General features: G+C 37.4%; 2 protein-coding genes across 4 annotated transcripts in view; one reads left to right on the top strand and one right to left on the bottom strand.

The window, feature by feature from the left end:
* Window positions 1-25,933, bottom strand: part of CENPP (centromere protein P) — a 242,351-nt gene that overhangs the window by 132,562 nt on the left and 83,856 nt on the right. The window lies entirely within an intron of this gene.
* OMD (osteomodulin) lies at window positions 13,799-24,426 on the top strand. Of its 2 annotated transcripts, XM_060101190.1 has the most exons (4): window positions 13,799-14,043; window positions 15,784-15,821; window positions 18,092-19,046; window positions 21,643-24,426. In XM_060101190.1, exons 3-4 carry the CDS (start codon window positions 18,107-18,109, stop codon window positions 21,969-21,971), a joined length of 1,269 nt encoding a protein of 422 aa, XP_059957173.1. In that variant the 5' UTR covers window positions 13,799-14,043; window positions 15,784-15,821; window positions 18,092-18,106; the 3' UTR covers window positions 21,972-24,426. The 2 variants fall into 2 exon arrangements, with proteins under 2 accessions (XP_059957173.1, XP_059957172.1); XM_060101189.1 differs by lacking the exon at window positions 15,784-15,821.

The raw sequence follows: 25,933 nt of genomic DNA, 5'->3' as shown, positions 1-25,933 counted from the left end.
GGGATAGGGAGGGCGGGAGGGAGGGAGATGCAGAGGGAAGAGATATGGTGATATATGTATATGTATAGCTGATTCACTTTGATATAAAGCAGAAACTAACACACTATTATTGTAAAGCAATTATACTCCAATAAAGATGTTAAAAAAAAAAAAAAAGCGGACCTTGCTGCAGAGTAATAAACTCTCAAAAGCAAGCCCAGGGCTTCCCTGGTGGCGAAGTGGTTAAGAATCCGCCTGCCCCGCATAGCACAGGGAGATCAGCTCGGTGCTTTGTGACCGCCTGGAGGGGTGGGATAGGGAGCGTGGGAGGGAGGGAGACGCAAGAGGGAAGGGATGTGGGAACAGATGTATATGTATGACTGATTCACTTTGTTATAAAGCAGAAACTAAAAAAAAAAAAAAAGAATCCGCCTGCCAATGCAGGGGACAGAGGTTTGAGCCCTGGTCCAGGAAGATCCCACAGGCCGCAGAGCAGCTAAGCCCGTGCACTACAGCTACTGAGCCTGCGCTCTGGAGCCCGCAAGCCACAATTACTGAAGCCCGCACGCCTAGAACCCGTGCTCCACAAGAGAAGCCACAACGAGAAGCCCACGCATCACAACTAGAGAAAAGCCCGTGCACAGCAACTAAGACCCAATGCAGCTAAAAATATATAATTAATTAATTTTTAAAAAAAGTGCTTAACCCATCTTTCAAGACTTCCATGATCTACATTTAAGTAATGCTTTCTGAGCTTTTTAGTTCATGTTTACATCTTTTTATACTCCAGCTGAAGATTACTTGCTATTTCTCAAATATGCTCTGTATTTTCTGGCTTCTGTGTCTTTATTAATGCTGTCCTTTGCATCTATGAAAGTCTTATCCAACCTCAAATGTCTGTGTCAAAGGTCACCCATCTCAGTTCATCTTCCTGATTCTCCCATAAACAGATGTGGCTTCTCACACCCCACCCTCCAAATCTTCCCAGTATTTTGATGTGCTTCTCTTTTGTACTTATCACAATCTAACTTATTAAAGCTATTTATACATGGGTTTTTTTCTTCACATTCTCTAGAGGATTGTAGATATCTTGAGTGTAAGCACTTGATTGCAAAGTCATCTTTGCATCCCCTTTTTCTCCCCGCCACCCCCCACCAAAGCCTACCACACTTCATTGGCTCAAAACATTGTTCTGGATTAAACCAGCAAAGGGTGCTTATCGAAGGGAAAAGAAAAAGCCTTTATCCTCATTCTAACAAGGCAATGTGTTTTTATCCTACATATCTTTCTTTCATCCTAGAAGCTCCCTCTCCGGCTGCAGTTCTCCCACAGACCTGATGCAGATGTACTGTGTGTTCCACATTACTATGAAATAGGGGCAGGTGGCATTTTTTCCCAGTGCACATTTTTTCTCAATACATTTTCTATCACAGGCTCTGGGAAGCTCTAAAACAGATCCCCCACCCAATCAGCTCTGACCAGTGCTGTAACAAGGTACATATTCCCAGCAGCGACATCTCTCCCTTGGTAAAATAACAGCATGAAAATAAAGATAACTGCTTTAAAACGAGCCCTTCCATAGTCAAGGGAAAGAGCTTACAGAGGGCCCTTTAAAACAAGACCTTCTAAAGAAGGGGGAAGAGCTTACTGAGGGACCTTTAAAACAGCCCTTCCGTAGACAGGGGAAGAGGTTACAAAGGCTGGAAGGGGCAGAAACACAAGGACAAATTAGGCTAAGGGGCAAAAGCATGTGCCATGCCAGCTCTATATAGAGAGTGCAATCAGTCATATGAATTCCTAATATTAAAACTTGCAGTTTGAGTGCTGGAGATTTCTTTTTTTTTTTCATTTTTAGTTTTTAACATTTTTATTGGAGTATAATTGCTTTACAATGTTGTGTTAGCTGCTGCTGTATAACAAAGTGAATCAGCTATACATATATACCCATATCCCCTCCCTCTTGCGTCTCACTCCCACCCTCTCTATTCCACCCCTCTAGGTGGTCACAAAGCACCGAGCTGATCTCCCTGTGCTATGTGGCTGCTTCCCACTAGCTATCTTGGCATGGACATATATACACTACCAAATGTAAAAAAGAGATTTCCTTTTTATTAAGGAAAATTTTCAATAGAAGCAAAAGTAGACAAAACACTACAATGAACTTTCATCTACTTCTCACTCAGTTTTTAAAATTATCAACTTAAGCCAATTTTATTCATTTAAACTCCCACTGCTATTATTATTATTATTATTTTTGCTCGATAACAAATTTAATCAGTTATACATATACATATGTCCCCATATCCCCTCCCTTTTGCGTCTCCCTCGCACCCTCGCTATCCCACCCCTCCAGGCGGTCACAAAGCACCGAGCTGATCTCCCTGTGCTATGCGGCTGCTTCCCACTAGCTATCTACCTTACTTTTGGTAGTGTATATATGTCCATGCCGCTCTTTCACTTTGTCACAGCTTACCCTTCCCCCTCCCCATATCCTCAAGTCCATTCTCTAGTAGGTCTGTGTCTTTATTCCTGTCTTACCCCTATGTTCTTCATGACTTTTTTCCCCTTAAATTCCATATATATGTGTCAGCATACAGTATTTGTCTTTCTCTTTCTGACTTACTTCACTCTGTATGACAGACTCTAGGTCCATCCACCTCATTACAAATAGCTCAATTTCATTTCTTTTTATGGCTGAGTAATATTCCATTGTATATATGTGCCACATCTTCTTTACCCATTCATCTGATGATGGACACTTAGGTTGTTTCCATCTCCGGGCTATTGTAAATAGGGCTGCTATGAACATTTTGGTACATGTCTCTTTTTGAATTATGGTTTTCTCAGGGTATATGCCCAGTAGTGGGATTGCTGGGTCATATGGTAGTTCTATTTGTAGTTTTTTAAGGAACCTCCATACCGTTCTCCATAGTGGCTGTACCAATTCACATTCCCACCAGCAGTGCAAGAGTGTTCCTTTTTTTCCACACCCTCTCCAGCATTTATTGTTTCTAGGTTTTTGATGATGGCCATTCTGACTGGTGTGAGATGATATCTCACTGTACTTTTGATTTGCATTTCTCTAATGAGCAAAGATGTTGAGCATCCTTTCATGTGTTTGTTGGCAGTCTGTATATCTTCTGTGCAGAAATGTCTATTTAGGTCTTCTTCCCATGTTTGGATTGGGTTGTTTGTTTTTTTGTTATTGAGCTGCATGAGCTGCTTATAAATTTTGGAGATTAATCCTTTGTCAGTTGCTTCATTTGCAAATATTTTCTCCCATTCTGAGGGTTGTCTTTTGGTCTTCTTTATGGTTTCCTTTGCTGTGCAAAAGCTTTTAAGTTTCATTAGGTCCCATGTGTTTATTTTTGTCTTTATTTCCATTTCTCTAGGAGGTGGGTCAAAAAGGATCTTGCTGTGATTTATGTCATAGAGTGTTCTGCCTATGTTTTCCTCTAAGAGTTTGATAGTGTCTGGCCTTACATTTAGGTCTTTAATCCATTTTGAGCTTATTTTTCTGTATGGTGTTAGGGAGTGATCGAATCTCATACTTTTACATGTCCCTATCCAGTTTTCCCAGCACCACTTATTGAAGAGACTGTCCTTTCTCCACTGTACATTCCTGCCTCCTTTATCAAAGATAAGGTGACCATATGTACGTGGGTTTATCTCTGGGCTTTCTATCCTGTTCCATTGATCTATCTTTCTGTTTTTGTGCCAGCACCATACTGTCTTGATTACTGTAGCTTTGTAGTATAGTCTGAAGTCAGGGAGCCTGATTCCTCCAGCTCCATTTTTCGTTCTCAAGATTGCTTTGGCTATTCGGGGTCTTTTGTGTTTCCATACAAATTGTGAAATTTTTTGCTCTAGTTCTGTGAAAAATGCCAGTGGTAGTTTGATAGGTATTGCATTGAATCTGTAGATTGCTTTGGGTAGTAGAGTCATTTTCACAATGTTGATTCTTCCAATCCAAGAACATGGTACATCTCTCCATCTATTTGTATCATCTTTAATTTCTTTCATCAGTGTCTTATAATTTTCTGCATACAGGTCTTTTGTCTCCTTAGGTAGGTTTATTCCTAGATATTTTATTCTTTTTGTTACAATGGTAAATGGGAGTGTTTTCTTGATTTCACTTTCAGATTTTTCATCATTAGTATATAGGAATGCCAGAGATTTCTGTGCATTAATTTTGTATCCTGCTACTTTACCAAATTCATTGATTAGCCCTATTAGTTTTCTGGTAGCATCTTTAGGATTCTCTATGTATAGTATCATGTCATCTGCAAACAGTGACAGCTTTACTTCTTCTTTTCCGATTTGGATTCCTTTTATTTCCTTTTCTTCTCTGATTGCTGTGGCTAAAACTTCCACAACTAGGTTGAATAAGAGTGGTGAGAGTGGGCAACCTTGTCTTGTTCCTGATCTTAGTGGAAATGGTTTCAGTTTTTCACCATTGAGGACGATGCTGGCTGTGGGTTTGTCATATATGGCCTTTATTATGTTGAGGAAAGTTCCCTCTATGCCTACTTTCTGCAGGGTTTTTATCATAAATCGGTGTTGAATTTTGTCGAAAGCTTTCTCTGCATCTATTGAGATGATCATATGGTTTTTCTCCTTCAATTTGTTAATATGGTGTATCACGTTGATTGATTTGCGTATATTGAAGAATCCTTGCATTCCTGGAATAAACCCCACTTGATCATGGTGTATGATCCTTTTAATGTGCTGTTGGATTCTGTTTGCTAGTATTTTGTTGAGGATTTTTGCATCTATGTTCATCAGTGATATTGGCCTGTAGTTTTCTTTCTTTGTGACATCCTTGTGTGGTTTTGGTATCAAGGTGATGGTGGCCTCGTAGAATGAGTTTGGGAGTGTTCCTCCCTCTGCTATATTTTGGAAGAGTTTCAGAAGGATAGGTGTTAGCTCTTCTCTAAATGCTTGATAGAATTCACCTGTGAAGCCATCTGGTCCTGGGCTTTTGTTTGTTGGAAGATTTTTTATCACAGTTTCAATTTCAGTGCTTGTGAATGGTCTGTTCATATTTTCTATTTCTTCCTGATTCAGTCTTGGCAGGTTGTGCATTTCTAAGAATTTGTCCATTTCTTCCAGGTTGTCCATTTTATTGTCATAGAGTTGCTTGTAGTAATCTCTCATGACCTTTTGTATTTCTGCAGTGTCAGTTGTTACTTCTCCTTTTTCATTTCTAATTCTATTGATTTGAGTCTTCTCCCTTTTTTTCTTGATGAGTCTGGCTAATGGTTTATCAATTTTGTTTATCTTCTCAAAGAACCAGCTTTTAGTTTTATTGATCTTTGCTATCATTTCCTTCATTTCTTTTTCATTTATTTCTGATCTGATTTTTATGGTTTCTTTCCTTCTGCTAACTTTGGGATGTTTTTGTTCTTCTTTCTCTAATTGCTTTAGGTGCAAGGTTAGGTTGTTTATTCGAGATGTTTCCCGTTTCTTAAGGTGGGATTGTATTGCTATAAACGTCCCTCTTAGAACTGCTTTTGCTGCATCCCATAGGTTTTGGGTCGTTGTGTCTCCATTGTCATTTGTTTCTAGGTATTTTTAAATTTCCTCTTTGATTTCTTCAGTGATCACTTCGTTATTGAGTAGTGTATTGTTTAGCCTCCATGTGTTTGTATTTTTTTTTTTTTTTGCGGTATGCGGGCCTCTCACTGTTGTGGCCTCTCCCGTTGCGGAGCACAGGCTCCAGATGCGCAGGCCCAGTGGCCATGGCTCACGGGCCCAGCCGCTCCGCGGCCTATGGGATCCTCCCAGACCGGGGCACGAACCCGTATCCCCTGCATCGGCAGGCGGACTCTTAACCACTGCGCCACCAGGGAGGCCCTGTTTGTATTTTTTACAGCTCTTTTCCTGTAATTGATATCTAGTCTCATAGCATTGTGGTCGGAAAAGATACTTGATACAATTTCAATTTTCTTAAATTTACCAAGGCTTGATTTGTGACCCAAGATATGATCTATCCTGGAGAATGTTCCATGAGCACTTGAGAAAAATGTGTATTCTGTTGTTTTTGGATGGAATGTCCTATAAATATCAATTAAGTCCATCTTGTTTAATGTATCATTTAAAGCTTGTGTTTCCTTATTTATTTTCATTTTGGATGATCTGTCCATTGGTGAAAGTGGGGTGTTAAAGTCCCCTACTATGATTGTGTTACTGTCGATTTCTCCTTTTATGGCTGTTAGTATTGCCTTATGTATTGAGGTGCTCCTATGTTTGGTGCATAAATATTTACAATTGTTATATCTTCTTCTTGGATCGATCCCTTGATCATTATGTAGTGTCCTTCTTTGTCTCTTCTAGTAGTCTTTATTTTAAAGTCTATTTTGTCTGATATGAGAATTGCTACTCCAGGTTTCTTTTGGTTTCCATTTGCATGGAATATCTTTTTCCATCCCCTCACTTTCAGTCTGTATGTGTCTCTAGGTCTGAAGTGGGTCTCTTGTAGACAGCATATATATGGATCTTGTTTTTGTATCCATTCAGCCAATCTGTGTCTTTTGGTGGGAGCATTTAGTCCATTTACATTTAAGGTAATTATTGATATGTATGTTCCTATTCCCATTTTCTTAATTGTTTTGGGTTCGTTATTGTAGGTCTTTTCCTTCTGTTGTGTTTCTTGCCTAGAGAAGTTCCTTTAGCATTTGTTGTAAAGCTGGTTTGGTGGTGCTGAACTCTCTCAGCTTTTGCTTGTCTGTAAACGTTTTAATTTCTCCATCAAATCTGAATGAGATCCTTGCTGGGTAGAGTAATCTTGGTTGCAGGTTTTTCTCCTTCATCACTTTAATTATGTCCTGCCACTCCCTTCTGGCTTGTAGAGTTTCTGCTGAGAGATCAGCTGTTATCCTGATGGGGATTCCCTTGTGTGTTATTTGTTGTTTTTGCCTTGCTGCTTTTAATATGATTTCTTTGTGTTTAATTTTTGACAGTTTGATTAATATGTGTCTTGGTGTATTTCTCCTTGGATTTATTCTGTATGGGACTCTCTGTGCCTCCTGGACTTGATTAACTATTTCCTTTCCCATATTAGGGAAGTTTTCAACTATAATCTCTTCAAATATTTTCTCAGTCCCTTTCTTTTTCTCTTCTTCTTCTGGAACCCCTATAATTCGAATGTTGGTGCGTTTAATGTTGTCCCAGAGGTCTCTGAGACTGTCCTCTGTTCTTTTCATTCTTTTTTCTTTATTTTGCTCTGCAGCAGTTATTTCCACTATTTTATCTTCCACCTCACTTATCCGTTCTTCTGCCTCAGTTATTCTGCTATTGATCCCATCTAGAGTATTTTTTATTTCATTTATTGTGTTTTTAATCGATGCTTGATTCATCTTTAGTTCTTCTAGGTCCTTGTTAACTGTTTCTTGCATTTTGTCTATTCTATTTCCAAGATTTTGGATCATCTTTACCATCATTATTCTGAATTCTTTTTCAGGTAGACTGCCTATTACCTCTTCATTTGTTAGGTCTGGTGGGTTTTTATCTTGCTCCTTCTCCTGCTGTGTGTTTTTCTGTCTTCTCATTTTGCTTATGTTACTGTGTTTGGGGTCTCCTTTTTGCAGGCTGCAGGTTCGTAGTTCCCGTTGTTTTTGGTGTCTGTCCTCAGTGGCTAAGGTTGGTTTAGTGGTTTGTGTAGGCTTCCTGGTGGAGGGGAGTAGTGCCTGTGTTCTGGTGGGTGAGGCTGGATCTTGTCTTTCTGGTGGGCAGGTCCACGTCTGGTGGTGTGTTTTGGGGTGTCTGTGGACTTTTTATGATTTTAGGCCACCTCTCTGCTAATGGGTGGCGTTGTGTTCCTGTCTTGCTAGTTGTCTGGCATAGGGTATCCAGCACTGTAGCTTGCTGGTCGTTGAGTGAAGGTGGGTGCTGGTGTTGAGATGGAGATCTCTGGAAGATTTTCGCCATTTGATATTATGTGGAGCTGGGAGGTCTCTTGTGGACCAGTGTCCTGACGTTGGCTCTCCCACCTCAGAGGCACAGCACTGACTCCTGGCTCCTCAATTTGGGATGATTTGTTGTCCATTCATGTATTCCACAGATGCAGGGTACATCAAGTTGATTGTGGAGCTTTAATCCGCTGCTTCTGAGGCTGCTGGGAGAGGTTTCCCTTTCTCCTCTCTGTTCTCACAGCTCCTGGGTCTCAGCTTTGGATTTGGCCCCGCCTCTGTGTGTAGGTCGCCGGAGGGCGTCCGTTCTTCGCTCAGACAGGACAGGGTTAAAGGAGCAGCCTCTTCGGGGACTCTGGCTCACTCAGGCTGGGCGGGAGGGAGGGGCACGGAGTGCGGGGCGAGCTTGCAGCGGCAGCGGTCGGCGTGACGTTGCACCAGCCCGAGGCGCGCTGTGCGCTCCCCCAGGGAAGTCGCCCCTGGATCCCGGGACCCTGGCAGTGGCGGGCTGCACAGGCTCCCGGAAGGGCGGTGTGGACAGTGACCTGCGCTCGCACACAGGCTTCTTGGCGGCGGCAGCAGCAGCCCCAGCGTCCCACGCCCATCAGTGGGCTCCGCGCTTTCAGTCGTGACTCGCGCCCGTCGGTGGAGCCCCTTTAAGCAGCGCTCCTAATCCCCTCTCCTCGCGCACCAGGAAACCAAGAGGGAAGAAAAAGTCTCCTGCCTCTTTGGCAGCTCCAGAGTTTTCCCGGACTCCCTGCCGGCTAGCCGTGGCTCACTAGCCCCCTTCCAGCTGAGTTCTCGCCGCCAGCCCCAGTCCTCTCCCCGCGCTCCGACCGAAGCCCGAGCCTCAGCTTCCAGCGCCGCCGGGGCGAGCAGACAAGCCTCTCGGGCCGGTGAGCGCCGCCTGGCACCGACCCTCCACACGGGAATCTCTCCGCTCCGCCCTAGCCAGGTATGTGGGGAGTTTCTTGCCTTTTTGGAGGTCTGGGGTCTTCTGCCAGCGTTCAGTAGGTGTTCTGTAGGAGTTGTTTCACGTGTAGCTGTATTTCTGGTGTATCCGTGGGGAGGACGGTGATCTCCGTGTCTTACTCTTCCGCCATCTTACCCGGAAGTCCCTATTATTATTTTTAATAACAGGTTTATTGTGGATATAATTCACATACTGTACAATTTACCATTTAAAGTATACAGTTCAAAGGTTTTTAATATATTCAAGCTTAGCAGCCATCACCACAATCAATTTCAGAACATTTTTATCACTCCAAAAAGAAACCCTGTCCTGATTAATGTCATTTACTCCCAGCCTTAGGTAACCACAAATCCACTGTTTCTATCAAGTTGCCTATTCTGGACATTTCATATAAATGGAATCATATAATATGTGGTCTTTTGTGACTGGTTTCTTCCACTTATAATGTTTTCAAGGTTCATTCATGTCGTAGCATGTGTCAGTACTTCACTCCTTTTTATTGCCAAATAATATTCCATTGTATAGATGGACCACACTTATTCATCCATTCACCAGCTGATCGACATATAAGTTGTTTCTACTTTCTGGCTGTTATAAATATGTGCATTCAAGTCTTTGTGTGAACGTATGTCTTCACTTTTCCTGGGTATATACTGAGGAGTAAAACTGACGGGTCAAATGGCAACTTTATGTTTAACTTTTTGAGGAACTATAGATTGTTTTCCAAAGTGGCTGTGCCATTTTTAATTTTCATCAGCAATATATGTAGATTCCAAAATCTCCACATCCTCACCAGCACTTGTAATTGTCCATATTTTTTATTTCAGCTATCCTAGAGAATGTGAAGTGGTACTTCATTGTGCTCTGATTTGCATTTTCCTGATGACTAGTGATGTTGAGCATCTTTTCATGTGTTTATGGACCATTTGTTACCTTTGGAGAAACATTAATTCAGATCCTTCACTCATTTTAATATTATTATTATTATTAGTGAGTTGTACGAGTTCTTTATTTATTCCAGACACAAGTTCTTAATCAGATATATGATTTGCAAAATTTTTCTCCCATGTGTGGGTTGTTTTTTTTTTTTTTTTCCCACTTTCTTGATAGTGTCTTTGGCACAGAAAACAATTCAAATTTTAATGACATCCAATTTACCTATTTTTTCTTCTGATTCTTGCGCTTTTAGTGCCACATCTAAGAAACTGAAGCCTAATCCAAGGTCACAATGACTAACATTATATTTTCTTCTAAAATTTAACCATATTAGCTCTAACACTTAGGTCTTTCTCCCATTTTCAGTAAATTTTTGCATGTGTTCCAGTTGTCTTAGCACCATTCGTTCAAAGCAGATCAAGATATAAAAGATTTCTATCACTCCAGAGGTTCTTCCGTGCCCCTTCCCAGTTCATACTCCCACTTCATCCAGCAAACATCCATTCATTCACTCACTCCACCAAGCAGACATACCCATCCCAGAACCTTGCCATCCTGTCCTAAAAATTTCAGTATGTGTCAGTACTTCACTCCTGTATAACCCTCTCCTAAAAATTTCCTTAATAACTGTTAACTTGAGTAAACGTAAGTAATAGGAATTCTGCTTCCTGGATCCACATGGCCCACCCTCTCCTTTAACAGAAAAGAAAACATTCCCATTTATTTGGCATTCCCATTAATTGGGCAAAGGGAAACACATCTTATCACCCTTTCCTGAGTCCGAAAATGCTATTGTTTTGTACTCAGTCCCAGTCAGTGAAAAAAAAAAATTTAATGGATTATACAACTTCATTCATTCATTCATTCATTTATTTATTTATGGCTGTATTGACTCTTCGTTTCTGTGCGAGGGCTTTCTCTAGTTGCGGCAAGTGGGGTCCACTCCTCATCGCGGTGCGCAGGCCTCTGACTATCGCGGCCTTTCTTGTTGTGGAGCACAGGCTCCAGACGCGCAGGCTCAGTAATTGTGGCTCACGGGGCTAGTTGCTCCGCGGCATGTGGGATCTTCCCAGACCAGGGCTCGAACCCGTGTCCCCTGCATTGGCAGGCAAATTCTCAACCACTGCGCCACCAGGGAAGCCCCAGACAACTACTTTTTAATTGTGTATATTATCTTGAAACTTTACTCTGTGAGGGTGGAAAGTACTGGCTGCTCCATGAGCCTTTGAGTGCTTCCTTGCTCTCTCTTTGCCGTCTGTGGCTGGTAGTATGCTGGTCTTTTTAAATTCTTCTCTCTATACCTCCTTATTTGATGAAGTTTCTATGATGTCTTCCAGTTTTTTTATCACGTGGCTTATTGATTTGAATTGTACTTTTATCTCATGTGATTTACTTAGGAGTTAACCAGGAGAAACACAAAGCAACAGTCCAGTTGTCTGAGGAGTAAAGATTTGCAAAATATCTTCTTGAAATAAGAGCTATCCTCTTAAAAACAATTAGAAAGAAGGTACAATATCATTTGCATATGATTCGTATGTACCTGAAAAACCCAAGAGAATCAATTGAAAAATGATGACAGTGTCACACATATAATAAAAAATGGCTATCCATAAACATATTAAAAAACCCTAAAAATAAATAAGAAAAAGACAAATAACACAACAGAAAAATGAGCAAAAACATTAACAGGCATACCTCAGAAGAGAAAATCCAAATGGCTGAAAAACATTTGAAAAAATGTTCAACCTCTTTAGTAATCAGGGAAATGGAAATTAAAATCACAAGTAATACCATCATATACCTAAAAATTGGGGGGAAAGTTAGATAATGTTAAGTATTAAAGAGATCTAAAACAACTGTAGCCTTTCATTCCCACCACCTCCACTTGTTTATCTGTAACCTCCCTCCAGCAGTGAGACACCTGGCTCCCCCATTCACCACACAGTTACATAACCATTCCTTTCCATCATACATCACAGTAGTGTCAGAAATACTGACTTAAACACCTGTGCTCATTCATTTTTACCCCTCTGCCTTGCTTTGTTCTTCTCCATTGCACTCCACACCACTTGATATGTTTATTTTCTCTCTTTCTCTTCAGTGATAACAGGGACTTTTACTGCTGGGTTCTCAGCACCTAAAACTGCCTTGAACAAAGTAGGTGCTCAACAAATATTAGCTGGATGAATAAATGAATTAAAAATCTTTATTATGGTTTATTACCATAATTACCAGTCTCAGTCAGACCTTTCCTAGCCAGCATTAGTTATTTGGCTCTGAGATAGTTTATCTACTTCAGTCAAATTATAATCATAGAATATAATTTAGACTTTCACCAATTCAACTAACTTCTTTCCCTAATTGCTACAATTATAACCACCAACTGAGGGAATTCCCTGGTTTCCCAGTGGTTAGGGCTCTGTGCTTTCACTGCCAAGGGCGAGGGTTCAGTCCCTGGTCAGGGAACTAAGATCCTGCAAGCCGTGCAGCACAGCTAAAAATAAATAAATAAAATTAAAAACAATTTTTAAATAAAATAAAATAACCACCAACTGAAACAATGAACTATCACAATCACTTGCAGCTTCTAGTTTTCTTCTAAGGCCTGACTCAAACCACCCTTCCCACCCCCTGCCAAACCTAAACCTCCTGGACACCATCAACCTTATTTAAATTTCCTAGACGCTTTCAATTCTGAGTGTTCTAGCTATCTATTGATAAATATTTTCACATTTGTTAGGAACATGAACAATATAATCACTATCATAAGTTCAAATCACAGAGTTAAAAGAAGAATTTAATAAAAATTAAGCTGTTAACTTTACATTAACCTTCCAAAAGAACTGTGAGGGCATGTAGAATGATTTTTGGAAAAAGTACAGACTTGCTCTCTTTTCCTTAGTGTGGAAGTCTGAGTTTTAAGAACAAACACTAAAAGGAAACATATGGAAAAGATCAGTAACAAGATGAAATCTTGGCCCAAATATGGTCTGCCACGTTTTACATACCAGTGTCTCAAATAATAGATGAGATTTTCACAGTATTGCCAAAACAACTCTTGAAACACTGTACACTTTTTAAAAATCTGAAGTACAACGAAATAAATCTTGCGCATTCTTTATAAAAACCTAATGGAAAATACTATTTTGAGGAAACAAAAACAAATTCCAAGAATCACTTTACCTTATTAGTTTGTACAAGCTTGAAAGAATCTCCCAAAGAATGAACTCAAAGTTCACTGCCAACAGATACAAGTTAACTCTCTGTTTAAAATATGAAAATATTGGTATAAAAATATAGCATTTAAGTAGTTAACTGCCACTCTTCAAGAGAGACAGCTCAGTGAAATTTGTAAATTTTCTACATCTGCAAAATAAAGGCAATAATAGCTGGTCAACAGAAGCTCCTAATTCCATCTTATTCAATACGATAAAATTATCTTTTTGTACTAGTAAAAACAGACAAATCAGAGATATACCTTCTGAGTGAATTCCATAACTAAGAGATTAATTTTATTTCAAAGGTTATTAGAACGCATGCTAGTGGATGTATTTGGGAGGAAGGTGAGAAAGGGGATAGCTGATAGAAAAGAAGGTATACTTCTTTGTATGGAAAAGTAATATATTTAATCTGTGTCACCAATGACCATCTATTTCATTTCTAAAATAAACTAGATGTGAAACGCTGTATGTTTCTAATCCTGGTTCCTTGTCTTAATAAAAGGAAGCACTGGTGTGAACACACAGTATCAGACAACCGAGGTCTCAAGATGACTCTGAGTTCCACCTTAAAATGCCAAGACACTGAGCTCCATATTACAGTGGACCTTACTTTGAAGAATTCTTTGGCATGAAAATGAAAATAAAAACAGTAATCAGTACATGCTGTTTCATTTAGTTCTGTTTGCCTTTCATACTAGAGGAAATTCTTGCCATACCTCAAACCAAAATTAAGGGGAAAAGAAAGAAGTAAGCCACATAAATCTGACCAAGAACACAAGCATTTTAATTTGAGTCCACAAAGTTTTGGATAATGAAAAGAAATACATAATTTTAATTCAACCCAAGTATTTTCCAAGTAGATTATATTTGCTTAAATTGCTATAGCAATTCAAGGGACAGCCCTGCCTGGACACACAGTTACTGTGGATTTTTAAGAGATTCAGTTTAAGAATTTAGGAATTTCTGATTCATTTACAGGATTTGCAAATTCATCAGCCCCTGAAAACCAAAGCAAACTCAACAGGTATGATGATAAAATAATTTTCAATTTTTAAAGAAAATATTCCTACTGTTTAAAATATATTTGATTTAACATTAAAATAGATTGTAGCCATCATAAATGCACATTTTTATAAGCAATATCTGGTAAAAGCTAAATTAAAATTTGATTAGCAAAAATATTCAGGGAAATAATATAGGGAATTTAATGTTCTAACTTAAGATTTACCCAATAAATGATCTTTGTTTAGATTTTTTTTTACTTTGAATGAAAGATTCTCATGTTAATGGAATAATTTTCTGGTTCTCTCTCCCTCTCCCTCTCCCTCTCAACTTTAAGTGACAAAAAACCAGCGAACGCCTTTGAGCCATACATCTGAGCAATGCTAGAGATTCTGGTTTTAGAGAAATGGGTATTTGTACAAATTTCACTAGAAATTTTCTCAAAATTTCTTTATTAATCAAATCCCTGACGTTACGATGTGTTTGCCTCTTCCTCAAAGAGAAAATACAAGTACTCTATCTAGCACTGAAGGTTCTAGTTTCTTGGGTTTCAGTTAATTAAGATCCAAATGTATTATGGCTAAAAATAATTTTGAGACTTTCATATTTTTAATAGCAAAAGTTTTACTTCCTTAGGCCTTGTGTGTGATAGTGATGTACACAACTTTAATTTTACAGAGTTAAATTTAAAACTGCTTTGGAAAAAATTCTGAGTCATATCCTAATACTTGGTTTCTTATATTTTAGTTTCTGTGGCATATCAATAAAACAATTAAGTTTTTAAAATAATAAAATGCTATGAAGCTTTCCAATTACTTTAAACTTTCCAGGACAAAGTTCCATCTCATTTTTATTAGTAATTTAAATTAGAACTTTCTTGATGAAAGCACGAGTGCTTTTTTCCAGGTAAGAGAAATGTTATGACATAGAAACTTTTTTAGCTATAATATGAAAAATTCATATTAATGAGTAATTAAAAAAACCTGGTAACATATTTCAGTTTGCTTTAAACTTTCTTTTTCACATTTGTGATTTTTCTACTAAACAAGGTAAGGAATACAGGTAGGAAAGTGAATACAGTATATTGTGACAGAGAAATATTCAATAGAAAAGAGAATAGCCATGTTCTCTGAAAATGTTCATTTAGAGAAATCACTGTGGTGAAATAAATGCCTAGAAATAATCAACATTAGTAGCAATAAACATCACTAACAAGATGTAATCTATAACAAAAAATCAATCATGCATTCAACAAATCTGTGAGCACTTACAAACTGTGCATTGTACTAGAGTCTGTCAAAAATTAGAGGTTGAGAAATGAGATGATTGACAGTGAGTTATAATGTTTTGCTATGAGTTATCCTATAGGAGACAAAGCATAAATTGCCGAACATAAATGCAGAAGTAATAAAAATATGCCTTGTAAATGGCTGGTAAAAGATTAGCTGAATGAAAAATTTGGATAAAAAGAAATAAGAGAGCACTATTACAGGGAAAATGATCAGGGGTGAAGTTGAGGAGTAAGAAAAATAGAAAATAATGGGTATATCAATGGAGATGGAATGGATTTCAGACCAGAAAACAGCACTTATTGAAAAGGGAGTGGGACAAGGTTGAGCTACAGGGCCGAGGTCCTCAGTGGATGAGGACAATAATGATGAGTTCAGATTTAGAAGAGAAACTGTCTTCAGGGAAAGACCTTTCTTCTTAGGCGGCCAAGAAGACCAAAAGCAGATAATACTAAGAATCCCTTTATTTTCAGAGAGGCCCTCGTCATGAGGTCTTGATTCCTAGGCAAAGGTAAGTGATGAACCAAAAGTATCATCCTGGTCTCCTTTTTCCCCAACAATTTCTTGTAGCTGTTGAACAGTCATGACTTTATTTCTCAAATGTAAGGTTACTAACTGATGATTACTGATGTTCTAACACAAGGATAAAATTCAGAGTTCTGATGAGCAGTACTCTTTTCAAAGTTCAACTGTGTATCAGTCAGCTCCTGAGACCCCCTACATGGCCTGACCCCGCACAGCTGCATGTCTCTGCCTCTGCTTCTACTTTCATCTCAACTCCATGGTGCAGTACTTTAAATGAAGTATGACAAGCACTTTAAAAAAAAGTTGATATGTTATAGCATAATGAGTATAATAAAATACTATAATTTTAATACATAAACTATTATCAACTAGAGAGTAATATGTATAGGGTGTTCTATACCCATTCCTGTGAATCTCCCAAAATCTTGGCCAAATAATGTCTGCAAAGGTTTCCCTGTCTCCCGCAAGCAGGGTTAAGCCACTGGTTCCCACAGCACTGGTATCTCTGCTGCAAACCATATTTCCCTCTGCCTGAGAATATGGTTCACTGTGCTGTTCCTCTCTTGTCTACTAAATTGTATGCACTAAATTGTATGCTCATGTCTTCATATTTTCTTCATTTCTGTATTTCCCACCAAGCACAGTGCCTCACCCCTAAAATTCAAGACAATCATCAAGTAACCCAATCAAACTAATGAAATCGCTAATAATATTTGCAAGGCTCTTTTCTAACCATGTCCACACACAACACCTAGTACAGGGTCACTAATTATAGCAGGTGAAAAAGCACTCCTAATCATACCCACTGGGAGCTTCCCAGTGCCCTGTCTGGGTCAGCCAGCACTGAATACTGCCCTTTGGGATGAGACCATACTCTTTCACTTCTCCCAGGACTCTATCTTACTTGATGCATGAACACTGCAGTGTGAAGATTATGGCTCAGCTATATTAATGAATTAAACTAGGTGTTCATTCCCAGAGTGCAAATTCCTGAGGTCACAATTTAGGCCTCTAGGTTCTGGTTGAGATTGGCTGTAACAGTCTTATTTTGCTCCTTCAACAGTTAACCACCACATCCCAAACATCTCACCCTTTGTTGCTTACATGTTTTTGCTCATCTCTTCTAGCTGCAAATCTTCCCTATTTCCCTCTTTGAGAACCCTCACATTTCTTTAAAGTCTAATTCAAATGCCATGTCCTCCATGAATCACACGGATAAAAAGACACAATGGATGGAGTCTATTTAGATTTGCGAAAGGAAACTTTATGAATTTCAAAATCAAAATTGTTTAAAAGATGAAACCATTACCATTTTGGCATTTTATGTAGGAAGGGATAAGATTAAATAGAAGTCAATATATTAGAGAAAATGATTGTCTATTCTATTTTCTTGGTGAAAAAAAGAGGCAAGGTCATCATCTGATTCTCCACTAAGACCTAAACTCCTGGGAGACAGGACAGTGTATTTTTAATATCTGTGTATCTAGAAATTAACTCCAAAATATTAGTGGAAAGAAAGAAGCTAGGAAGGTAATAGGAAAAATGTATAGAATAACCAATTAGTAACTAATTTTGTAGAATGTAAATATTGTGTGTGTTTGTGATTTAAAGTAGTTATTCAAGTAGAGTCAGAGACAAAATAATTGGATTCTGCAAACTATTTCACAGGGAAAATTTGAAGTCACAGTTAGTCTTGGACAGAAAACACTAAGAGGAAACATGATAGCTATTCTTAACATCTCAAGCTTTCACATAAAATGGAGTGTTCTATGTTCTTCCAAAGAGCAGAAAAGAACATCAACAAACAAAAGTTGCAGTGGGAAAATTTTGGTTAATATCAAGAATCTCCTAAGTAACTAAAACATAGAGTCTCTCTTCTCATAGGCAGTAAACATCACTGAAGGGGCCAAATAGTCAGTGAGAACATCCAGCATTTATACGGAAAGAGCACTTGGCTTTGGGGTGGAGAGATGTCATGCTATCATTGTAAATCTATAGTCTAGTATGCAAGACAAATCGAGATTCTCTTAAAAGATGGTTACTTAGTCTGGTTCAATGCAGTATGTGACTTTTTAAAAAATACCACCTTATACATTAATTTTGGTCTGAGCAGTACCCATTAATTCTGGACATTCTTTTATATATTTCAATACAGATACAGATATTATGCATTTTATGTAACTGTCAATTTATATACAAATTATTCTCAGCTTACTCACTTTTCCCACAATATATTTCCTTTTTGCCTTGTAATAGGACAAAAAAAGGAACATGGGCTTTTCAAGTCCAGTATGTGTCCTTTTCTTCTTTCTTGGAGTCAAAGTATATTGCCAGTATGAAAGTTATCAATGGGATGACGATTATGACCAAGAACCAGATGATGTCTACCAACCAGAATTCCAATTTCATCAAAATGAAGATTATGGAGTTCCATTTCATCAGCATACTTTAGGTTGTGCCAGTGAATGCTTCTGTCCACCTAACTTTCCATCATCAATGTACTGTGATAATCGCAAACTCAAGACTATCCCAAATATTCCAGCATACATTCAGCAAGTTTATCTTCAGTTTAATGAAATTGAGGTTGTGACTGCAGATTCATTCATCAATGCCACTCATCTTAAAGAAATCAACCTCAGCCACAACAAAATTAAATCTCAAAAGATTGATCATGGTGTGTTTGCTAAATTGTCAAATCTACTACAACTTCACCTACAGCATAACAATTTAGAAGACTTTCCGTTTCCTCTTCCTAACTCTTTGGAAAGGATTCTTCTTGGTTACAATCAGATCTCCAGACTGCAGACAAATGCTGTGAATGGGCTAGTAAACTTGACCATGCTTGATCTTTGTTACAATCAAATTGATGATTCTACACTACAAGAAAAAATCCTTGCGAAAATGGAAAAACTAATGCAGCTTAACCTATGTAATAACAGATTAGAATCAATGCCTCCTGGTTTGCCTTCTTCACTTATGTATCTGTCTTTAGAAAATAATTCAATATCTGCTATACCAGAAAATTACTTCAATGAACTCCCAAAACTTCATGCTCTAAGAATGTCACACAATAAACTACAAGACATCCCATATTATATTTTTAATCTTTCCAACCTTATAGTGCTCAATGTTGGACACAACAAACTGAAGCAAGCATTCTATATTCCAAGAAATTTAGAACACCTATACCTAGAAAATAATGAAATTGAAAGTATGTAACATTTCATTTTTTTGTGTGTATTGTTTTTATTTTTACTATTTATTTTAAATTTTTATTTATTTACTTATTTATTTTAATTATTTTATATTGGAGCATATTTGATTAACAATGTTGTGTTAGTTTCAGGTGAACAGCAAAGTGATTCGGTTATACATATACATGTATCTATTCTTTTGCAAATTCTTTTACCATTTAGGTTATTATAGAATATTGAGCAGCAATCCCTGTGCTATAGAGTATGTCCTTGTTGTACATGTCAATCCCAAACTACCAATCTATTCCTCTCCCCCACTCTTCCCCCCCTGGTAACTATAAGTTCATTCTCTCAGTCTGTGAGTCTGTTTCTGTTGTGTAAATAAGTTCATTTGTATCATTTTTTCTTAAGATTCTGCATATAAGTGATATTATATGATATTTTTCTTTCTCTGACTTACTTCACTTAGTGTGATAATCTCCAGGTCCATCCATGTTGCCGCAAATGGCATTATTTCATTCTTTTTTAATGGCTGAGTAATATTCCATTGTATATATGTACCATATCTTGTTTATCCATTCATCTGTTGATGGATATTTAGGTTGCTTCCATGTCTTGGCTATTGGAAACAGTGCTGCAATGACATTTGGGGTGCCTCTATCCTTTCGAACCATGGATTTCTCCAGATATATGCCCAGGAGTGGGATTGCTGGATCATATGGTAGCTGTATTTTTAGTTTCTTAAGGAACCTCCATACCATTCTCCATAGTGGCTGTACCAATTTATATTCCCACCAACGATGTAGGAGGGTTCCCTTTTCTCCACACCCTCTCCAGCATTTATTGTTTATAGATTGTTTGATGATGGCCATTCTGACTGGTGTGAAGTGATATCTCATTGTAGTTTTGATTTGCATTTCTCTAATAATTAGCGATGTTGAGCATCTTTTCATGTGCCTCTTGGGCCATCTGGATGTCGTCTTTAGAGAAATGTCTATTTAGGTCTCCTGACCATTTTTTGATTGGGTTGTTTGGTCTTTTGTTATGGAGTTGTATGAGCTCTTTATAAATTTTGGAGACTAATCCCTTGTTGGTTGCATCATTTGCAAATATTTTCTTCCATTTTTTAGGTTGTCTTTTCATTTTTTTATGGTTTCCTTTGCTGTGCAAAAGCTTTTGAGTTTAATGAGGTCCCATTTGTTTATTTATTTTTTTATTTCCATTACTCTAGGAGATGGCTTAGAAAAGATATTGCTGTGATTTATGTCAAAGAGTGCTCTGCCTATGTTTTCCTCTAAGGGTTTTACAGTATCTGGTTTTATATTTAGGTCTTTAATCCATTTTGAGTTTAATTTGTGTATGGTGTTAAAGAATGTTCTAATTTCATTTTTTTACATGTAGCTGTCCAGTTTTCCCGGCATCATTTACTGAAGACACTGTCTTTCCTCCATTGTATAGTCTTGCCTCCTCTGTCATAGATTAATTGACCATAGGTGTGCGGGTTTATTTCTGGGCTTTCTACCCTGTTCCATTGATCTATATGTCTGTTTTTGTGCCAGTACCACACCATTTTGATGACTGTAGCTTTGTAGTATAGTCTGAAGTCAGGGAGCCTGATTCCTCCAGCTCCATTTTTCTTTCTCAAGATTTCTTTGGCTATTCGGGGTCTTTTGTGTCTCCACATGAACTTTAAGATTTTTTTGTTCTAGTTCTGTGAAAAATACCATTTCATAGGGATTGCACCAAATCTGTAGATTGCCTTGGGTAGTATAGTCATTTTGACAATATTGATTCTTCCAATCCAAGAACATGGTACATCTTTCCATCTGTTTGTATCATCTTCTACTTCTTTCATCAGCATCTTATAGTTTTTGGAGTACAGACAGGTCTTTTGTCTCCTTAGGTAGATTTATTCCTAGTTATTTTACTCTTTTTGACATGATGGTAAGTTGGATTGTTTCTTTAATTTCTCTTTCTGATATTTCGTTGTTAGTGTATAGAAATGCAACAGATTTCTGTGTATTAATTTTGTATCCTGCAACTTTACTGAATTCATTGATGAGCATCATTGTCTTTTAAAGACAGAAAGAAGAGTATTTTGACCTTTTAAAGAACGAGTCTTTAAAAACGTATGCTTTACAAATTGCTGAAAATGGTTGCTTTGAAGCTGGCTAGGGAAATGGCAGAAATTGGCCCCAGAGAAAGGTGTACTCCAAGGTTTATAGTCTTTTCTATTAAATGTTATCACCTTGAACATTGCGAATTAGTACTGTAGAGTATACAAAGAAATATGAGATCCTGAGTAGTAGAACTATAGGTGATTTTCACTTTTTTCTTTTTGAGATTGTTTCTACTAAGAATTTATTACTTAAATAATTTATTTAATACTTAAATAATTACTTAATAGCCAATGAAGCCATCGTTTATTTTGATAATATAAAATTCATTTATAGTTTCATTTTATTATTTGTTTACTGTAAAAAATAATTAAACCTAATTCCACTTACAAGTATTTTAATTAATAAAACTATACCCCATAAACATTTTAATAAACTTCAATATAGGATTATGGATGTAATACAGCAGGATTAATTTTTAATTTGTATTTTTCAGATATCAATGTCACATTGATGTGTCCATCTGTTGACCCACTACATTACCATCATTTAACATACATTCGTGTAGATCAAAATAAGCTAAAAGAGCCAATAAGTTCATACATTTTCCTCTGCTTCCCTCATATACACACTATTTATTATGGTGAACAAAGAAGCACTAATGGTCAAACAATACAACTGAAGACCCAAGTTTTCAGGAGATTTCAAGATGATGGTGACAGTGAAGACTACGATGATCACCATGAAGCCCCAGAAGAAGAAGGAACAGATGAAAACATTGACCCTCACTATTATGGAAGTCAAGAATGGCAAGAAACTATATAGGTATACATTTATAACTTCACAAAATCTTATTATTCAGTATAAATTTAACTAAATATGCATAGCTCGTAGTAATATACTTGGAATTGTGTACTAGTATGAGATCAGATTGAATTTAGGTTGTTGACAACATTTGCATCATTACACAGGATTAGAACTTACTCAAAATGATATAAATCTTTAGAAATGTAAATTAGAATAAGTAGGAATCAAAAACTACACTTTGAATATTAAATTATCATCATGTTGAGAAGAAAAGCAAGTATGACCACTTCTGTTAAAGTAATTTTTCTAATAATGATGAAAGAAGTAGTGTTAGAAGCTAAGAACTGTAAGCCATGTGCTTTAAATCACTATGAGCATAGTGTTTAAATGCCAGAAGGTTATATTAATGTAACAGCAGCTACTCATTTAAGGAATAGACCATTTTTTTGACCTAATGTCCAGAAAAACTTTCACACTTGTATTTGAATATCATCACCATGACAGCCACCCCCCTGGTCCTACTACTTAGAGCACAGAATGATATTATTGATTTTCAAAAGAGGCTATCGTACTAAGGATCCAAGGCACACAGACTTATGAAATCAACTAGTCTTGTTTTTCTCTCAGAGAACGAAAGCAACAAATATTTAAACCCTGTATTTGGATACCTAAAAAACCCCACCAAATCATCTTATCACAATTCGTATTTTAGCAAATTTCAGCAATTGTACAAAACAATCTTGACTGCATTCCAGTGTTTCTATAGGAAATTCACTAAAGAAAAGTTTTAGTTACATAAAGATTTGCTAATAAATAACTGCTCTGTTCACAAGGTTAAGTTAATGTTAGCACAAGAAAGTATATCAACATAATTAAACACTTCTATTTTCCTAGCACAATATATTAGAAACATATATGTATATCAGCCAATGTTTATTTACATAGTGTTAAAGTTGAATAGAGTTCCTTTGAAATTTGAATGACAAGCTTTGATATCTTCTTTAAATCCTTAAAAATCATATATCATTTTGAAGCATTTTAAGTATGCCTTATAATGAAGTATAACTTCTATGATGAACTTTCTTGATTTACCAGGCTAATATTTCACAGAATTCCTCAGATAAGGAATAAACACAAATCTGGAACTGCCTACACAGGAAACCCCTCAAACAAACAGTAACAATTTAAATAGTATGCAAAAAGACAAATTAAAACTATATTTTAAAAGCAGTTTTCTAGTGGTGAGCCTATTTTTCTGGAGATGACAGTTTAAAATGAAGCCTCTAATGCTCTTTATATCTTCGACTAGGTTATTAGCATGTAGCAGAAACAGAACACCCACATGCCCCCAGGGACAAGCTCAACAATCCAGAATGAACATGAACAACACTCCATTCATTCATTCATTTAATTAACATTCAGCAAGTCATTTGGTATGCAGGGCTTAGTAATGAGAGGTCAAACATAGTACATATGTGCACCTGTGACGCTATGAGACACAGGTGTGAGGGTAAACGTAAGAGCAAAACGTTAGTGATGTGGGTAAAGCACATTTTCCAAAGAGGTAAAAAACTTTAAGGACCATCTCCCCCTTTATTGACATTTTTTTAAATAGGGTTATAAATTTAAACATTTATTATGAGCTAATATGTGGAAAATACTGTGGGTGTTTTAGGAGATCAGAAAGAGAAGACTATTTCTTACCCAGAACAATTTAAAATTTAATGAGGAGCCATCAGGAAAATGCAAATCAAAACCACAGCGAGATATTCCTTTTACATTCACTGGATGGCTATAATCAAAAAGGCAGACAAATAATAAGTATTAATGAGGAGGTACAGAAAGTGGAATCCACTGGTGACGCAGTCAAATGGTGCAGCTGCTTTGGAAAGCAGTCTGGCAGTTCTTGAAAAAGTTAGTTACCTATGATTCAACAATTCCACTCCTAGATATATACCTAAGAGAACTGAACACATATGTTCACACAAAAACATGTACACAAATGTTCATAGCAGCATTATTCATTAATAGCCAAAAAGTGGAAACCACTCAAATGTCCTTCAGCTGATGAAAGGATAAACAAAATGTGGTATATCCACACAATGGAAAATTATTCAGCCAAAAGAAGGAATGAAGTACTGATACATGTTACTACATGGATGAACCATGAAGACATTATGCTAGTGAAGAGTCAGTCACAGAAGACCACCTATTATATGATTCCATTTATATAAAATGTCTAGAAGAGGCAAGTCTATAGAGACAGAAAGATTATTGGCTGCCTGGGGTTGGGGCGCAGGAGAATAAAGGGAAACTGGGGGGTGACTGACAATGGATAGAGTCTTTCTTTTGGGGGTGATGAAAATATTCTGAAATTGATTATAGTGATGATTGTACAAGTTTGAAAATACTAAAAACTACTGAATTGTACACTTTAAAAAAGTGAATTGCATAAGATGTGAATTATTTCAATAAAGCTGTTATTTAAAAATTTAACAGAGACAATAAAATCTAATAACTCACTCTAACAAAAGGAAGAAAGAAATACAATGTGGCAGTAACTGAAACACGATGTGAACACAGATATACGGACTTTATTTCTGGCCAGGATGTGAAGCAGTTGAAGGCTTCAAAGAGGTGGTACTTTGATGTGTGAGTAGGGACTGATTGGCAAGAGTGGAGAAAATAGGTCCTAAGGTGAGATTAATATAAAGATATGGTAATTACTTATTTCACCTCTTGCACAGTTAAAACCCTCCAAATTTTCAGAATTCTGGAGCACCTATTTTTACCTCCTCCTAAATTGACAAATGAAAATACATTTTAATCTTCAATGAATAGGCTTAGTGAAGAAAAAAACTGCACAGTTTAGCAATTCGTAACAAGGAATTTGAAATCAGATATACCTTGGTAGAAGCCTGACTTTACGCCTGTAACTAAGCAAGATGACTCTGAGTAAGTTACTTGAAGCCTCCCTTTCTGCATTTCTATAAGGAAGGTGGTTCTCACAGGGCTGTTATAAGGACAAGTAGAGATAGTGTACATACCAAAGCATTTAACAAACTGCATGCCAGTTACAGGTACCCTACAAGCAGTAATTACTGCAGTATGCCCAGCCCAGCAGCCCACTGGATATATGTGCCCCCAGCCACCAGCTGTGCTTCGCATGCCTTGGTGCTCTCTAGGGGACCCTCTAGAATGGAGTTAGCATCTTTCAGGTTCCTTGCAAGGTTCCACTTGTACAAAAGATTAGTAAACAAGACAGAATTTACTAACGATTTCATTAGGGAGAGAGAGGAGGGAGCTTAAATCATATACCCACAACAAACATATTCCAAGTCATTATTTGATGGTTCAGCTTTCCAAAGCACCTCTAGATGGCCTACAAGGGTGGGAAGCAGAGTCCCCTCCATCCCTCAAAAGGCACTTGGCTGCCTGGCTCCTCTGGCTAGAGTAGTCAAACTCTTCCTGTCTATAAGGAAGAAGAGGTCACCTCTGCTCTCCCTTTAAAGGCATGTATATATAAACACGTCACAAAATGTCCTCCAGCTGCAGGGCCAAGTAAGGAGGCAGGTTAACAACCATCTTTTGTTACTCAAAAATGTCCAGAGGAACTCATGCCTACCCCAAGTATTTCTCATTGAAAAGAAAACAAAACAAATAACCACCAATGCTTTCCCTAGGAGGATGGAAGAATAAAGTTCTACCTCTTACCAGAGCTGCAAACAAAACCAGATGATATATTTATATCAGGAAAGAAACAGATGAAAATTCATCAGTTTTCTCATTACACTTCAAAGTATTAGCTATATTAGCTCTGAGGCTGAACTGTGTGTGTTTGTGACCACTAACAAATAAATCCAAATCATACCATGAACCCAAGTTTAATTAGCAAACATATTAGAAAGGAAATAAAAATAAAGGATATTTAATAAATTTGCTTATAATAATACTGGTTGAGAATGTTTAGCATGTGTTTA

Source organism: Mesoplodon densirostris, chromosome 6, assembly GCF_025265405.1.
Source record: "Mesoplodon densirostris isolate mMesDen1 chromosome 6, mMesDen1 primary haplotype, whole genome shotgun sequence".
Classification (NCBI taxonomy): Eukaryota; Metazoa; Chordata; class Mammalia; order Artiodactyla; family Ziphiidae; genus Mesoplodon; species Mesoplodon densirostris.
Note: the sequence above shows the minus strand (reverse complement) of the source record. Positions and strands in the feature narration are given on the sequence as shown.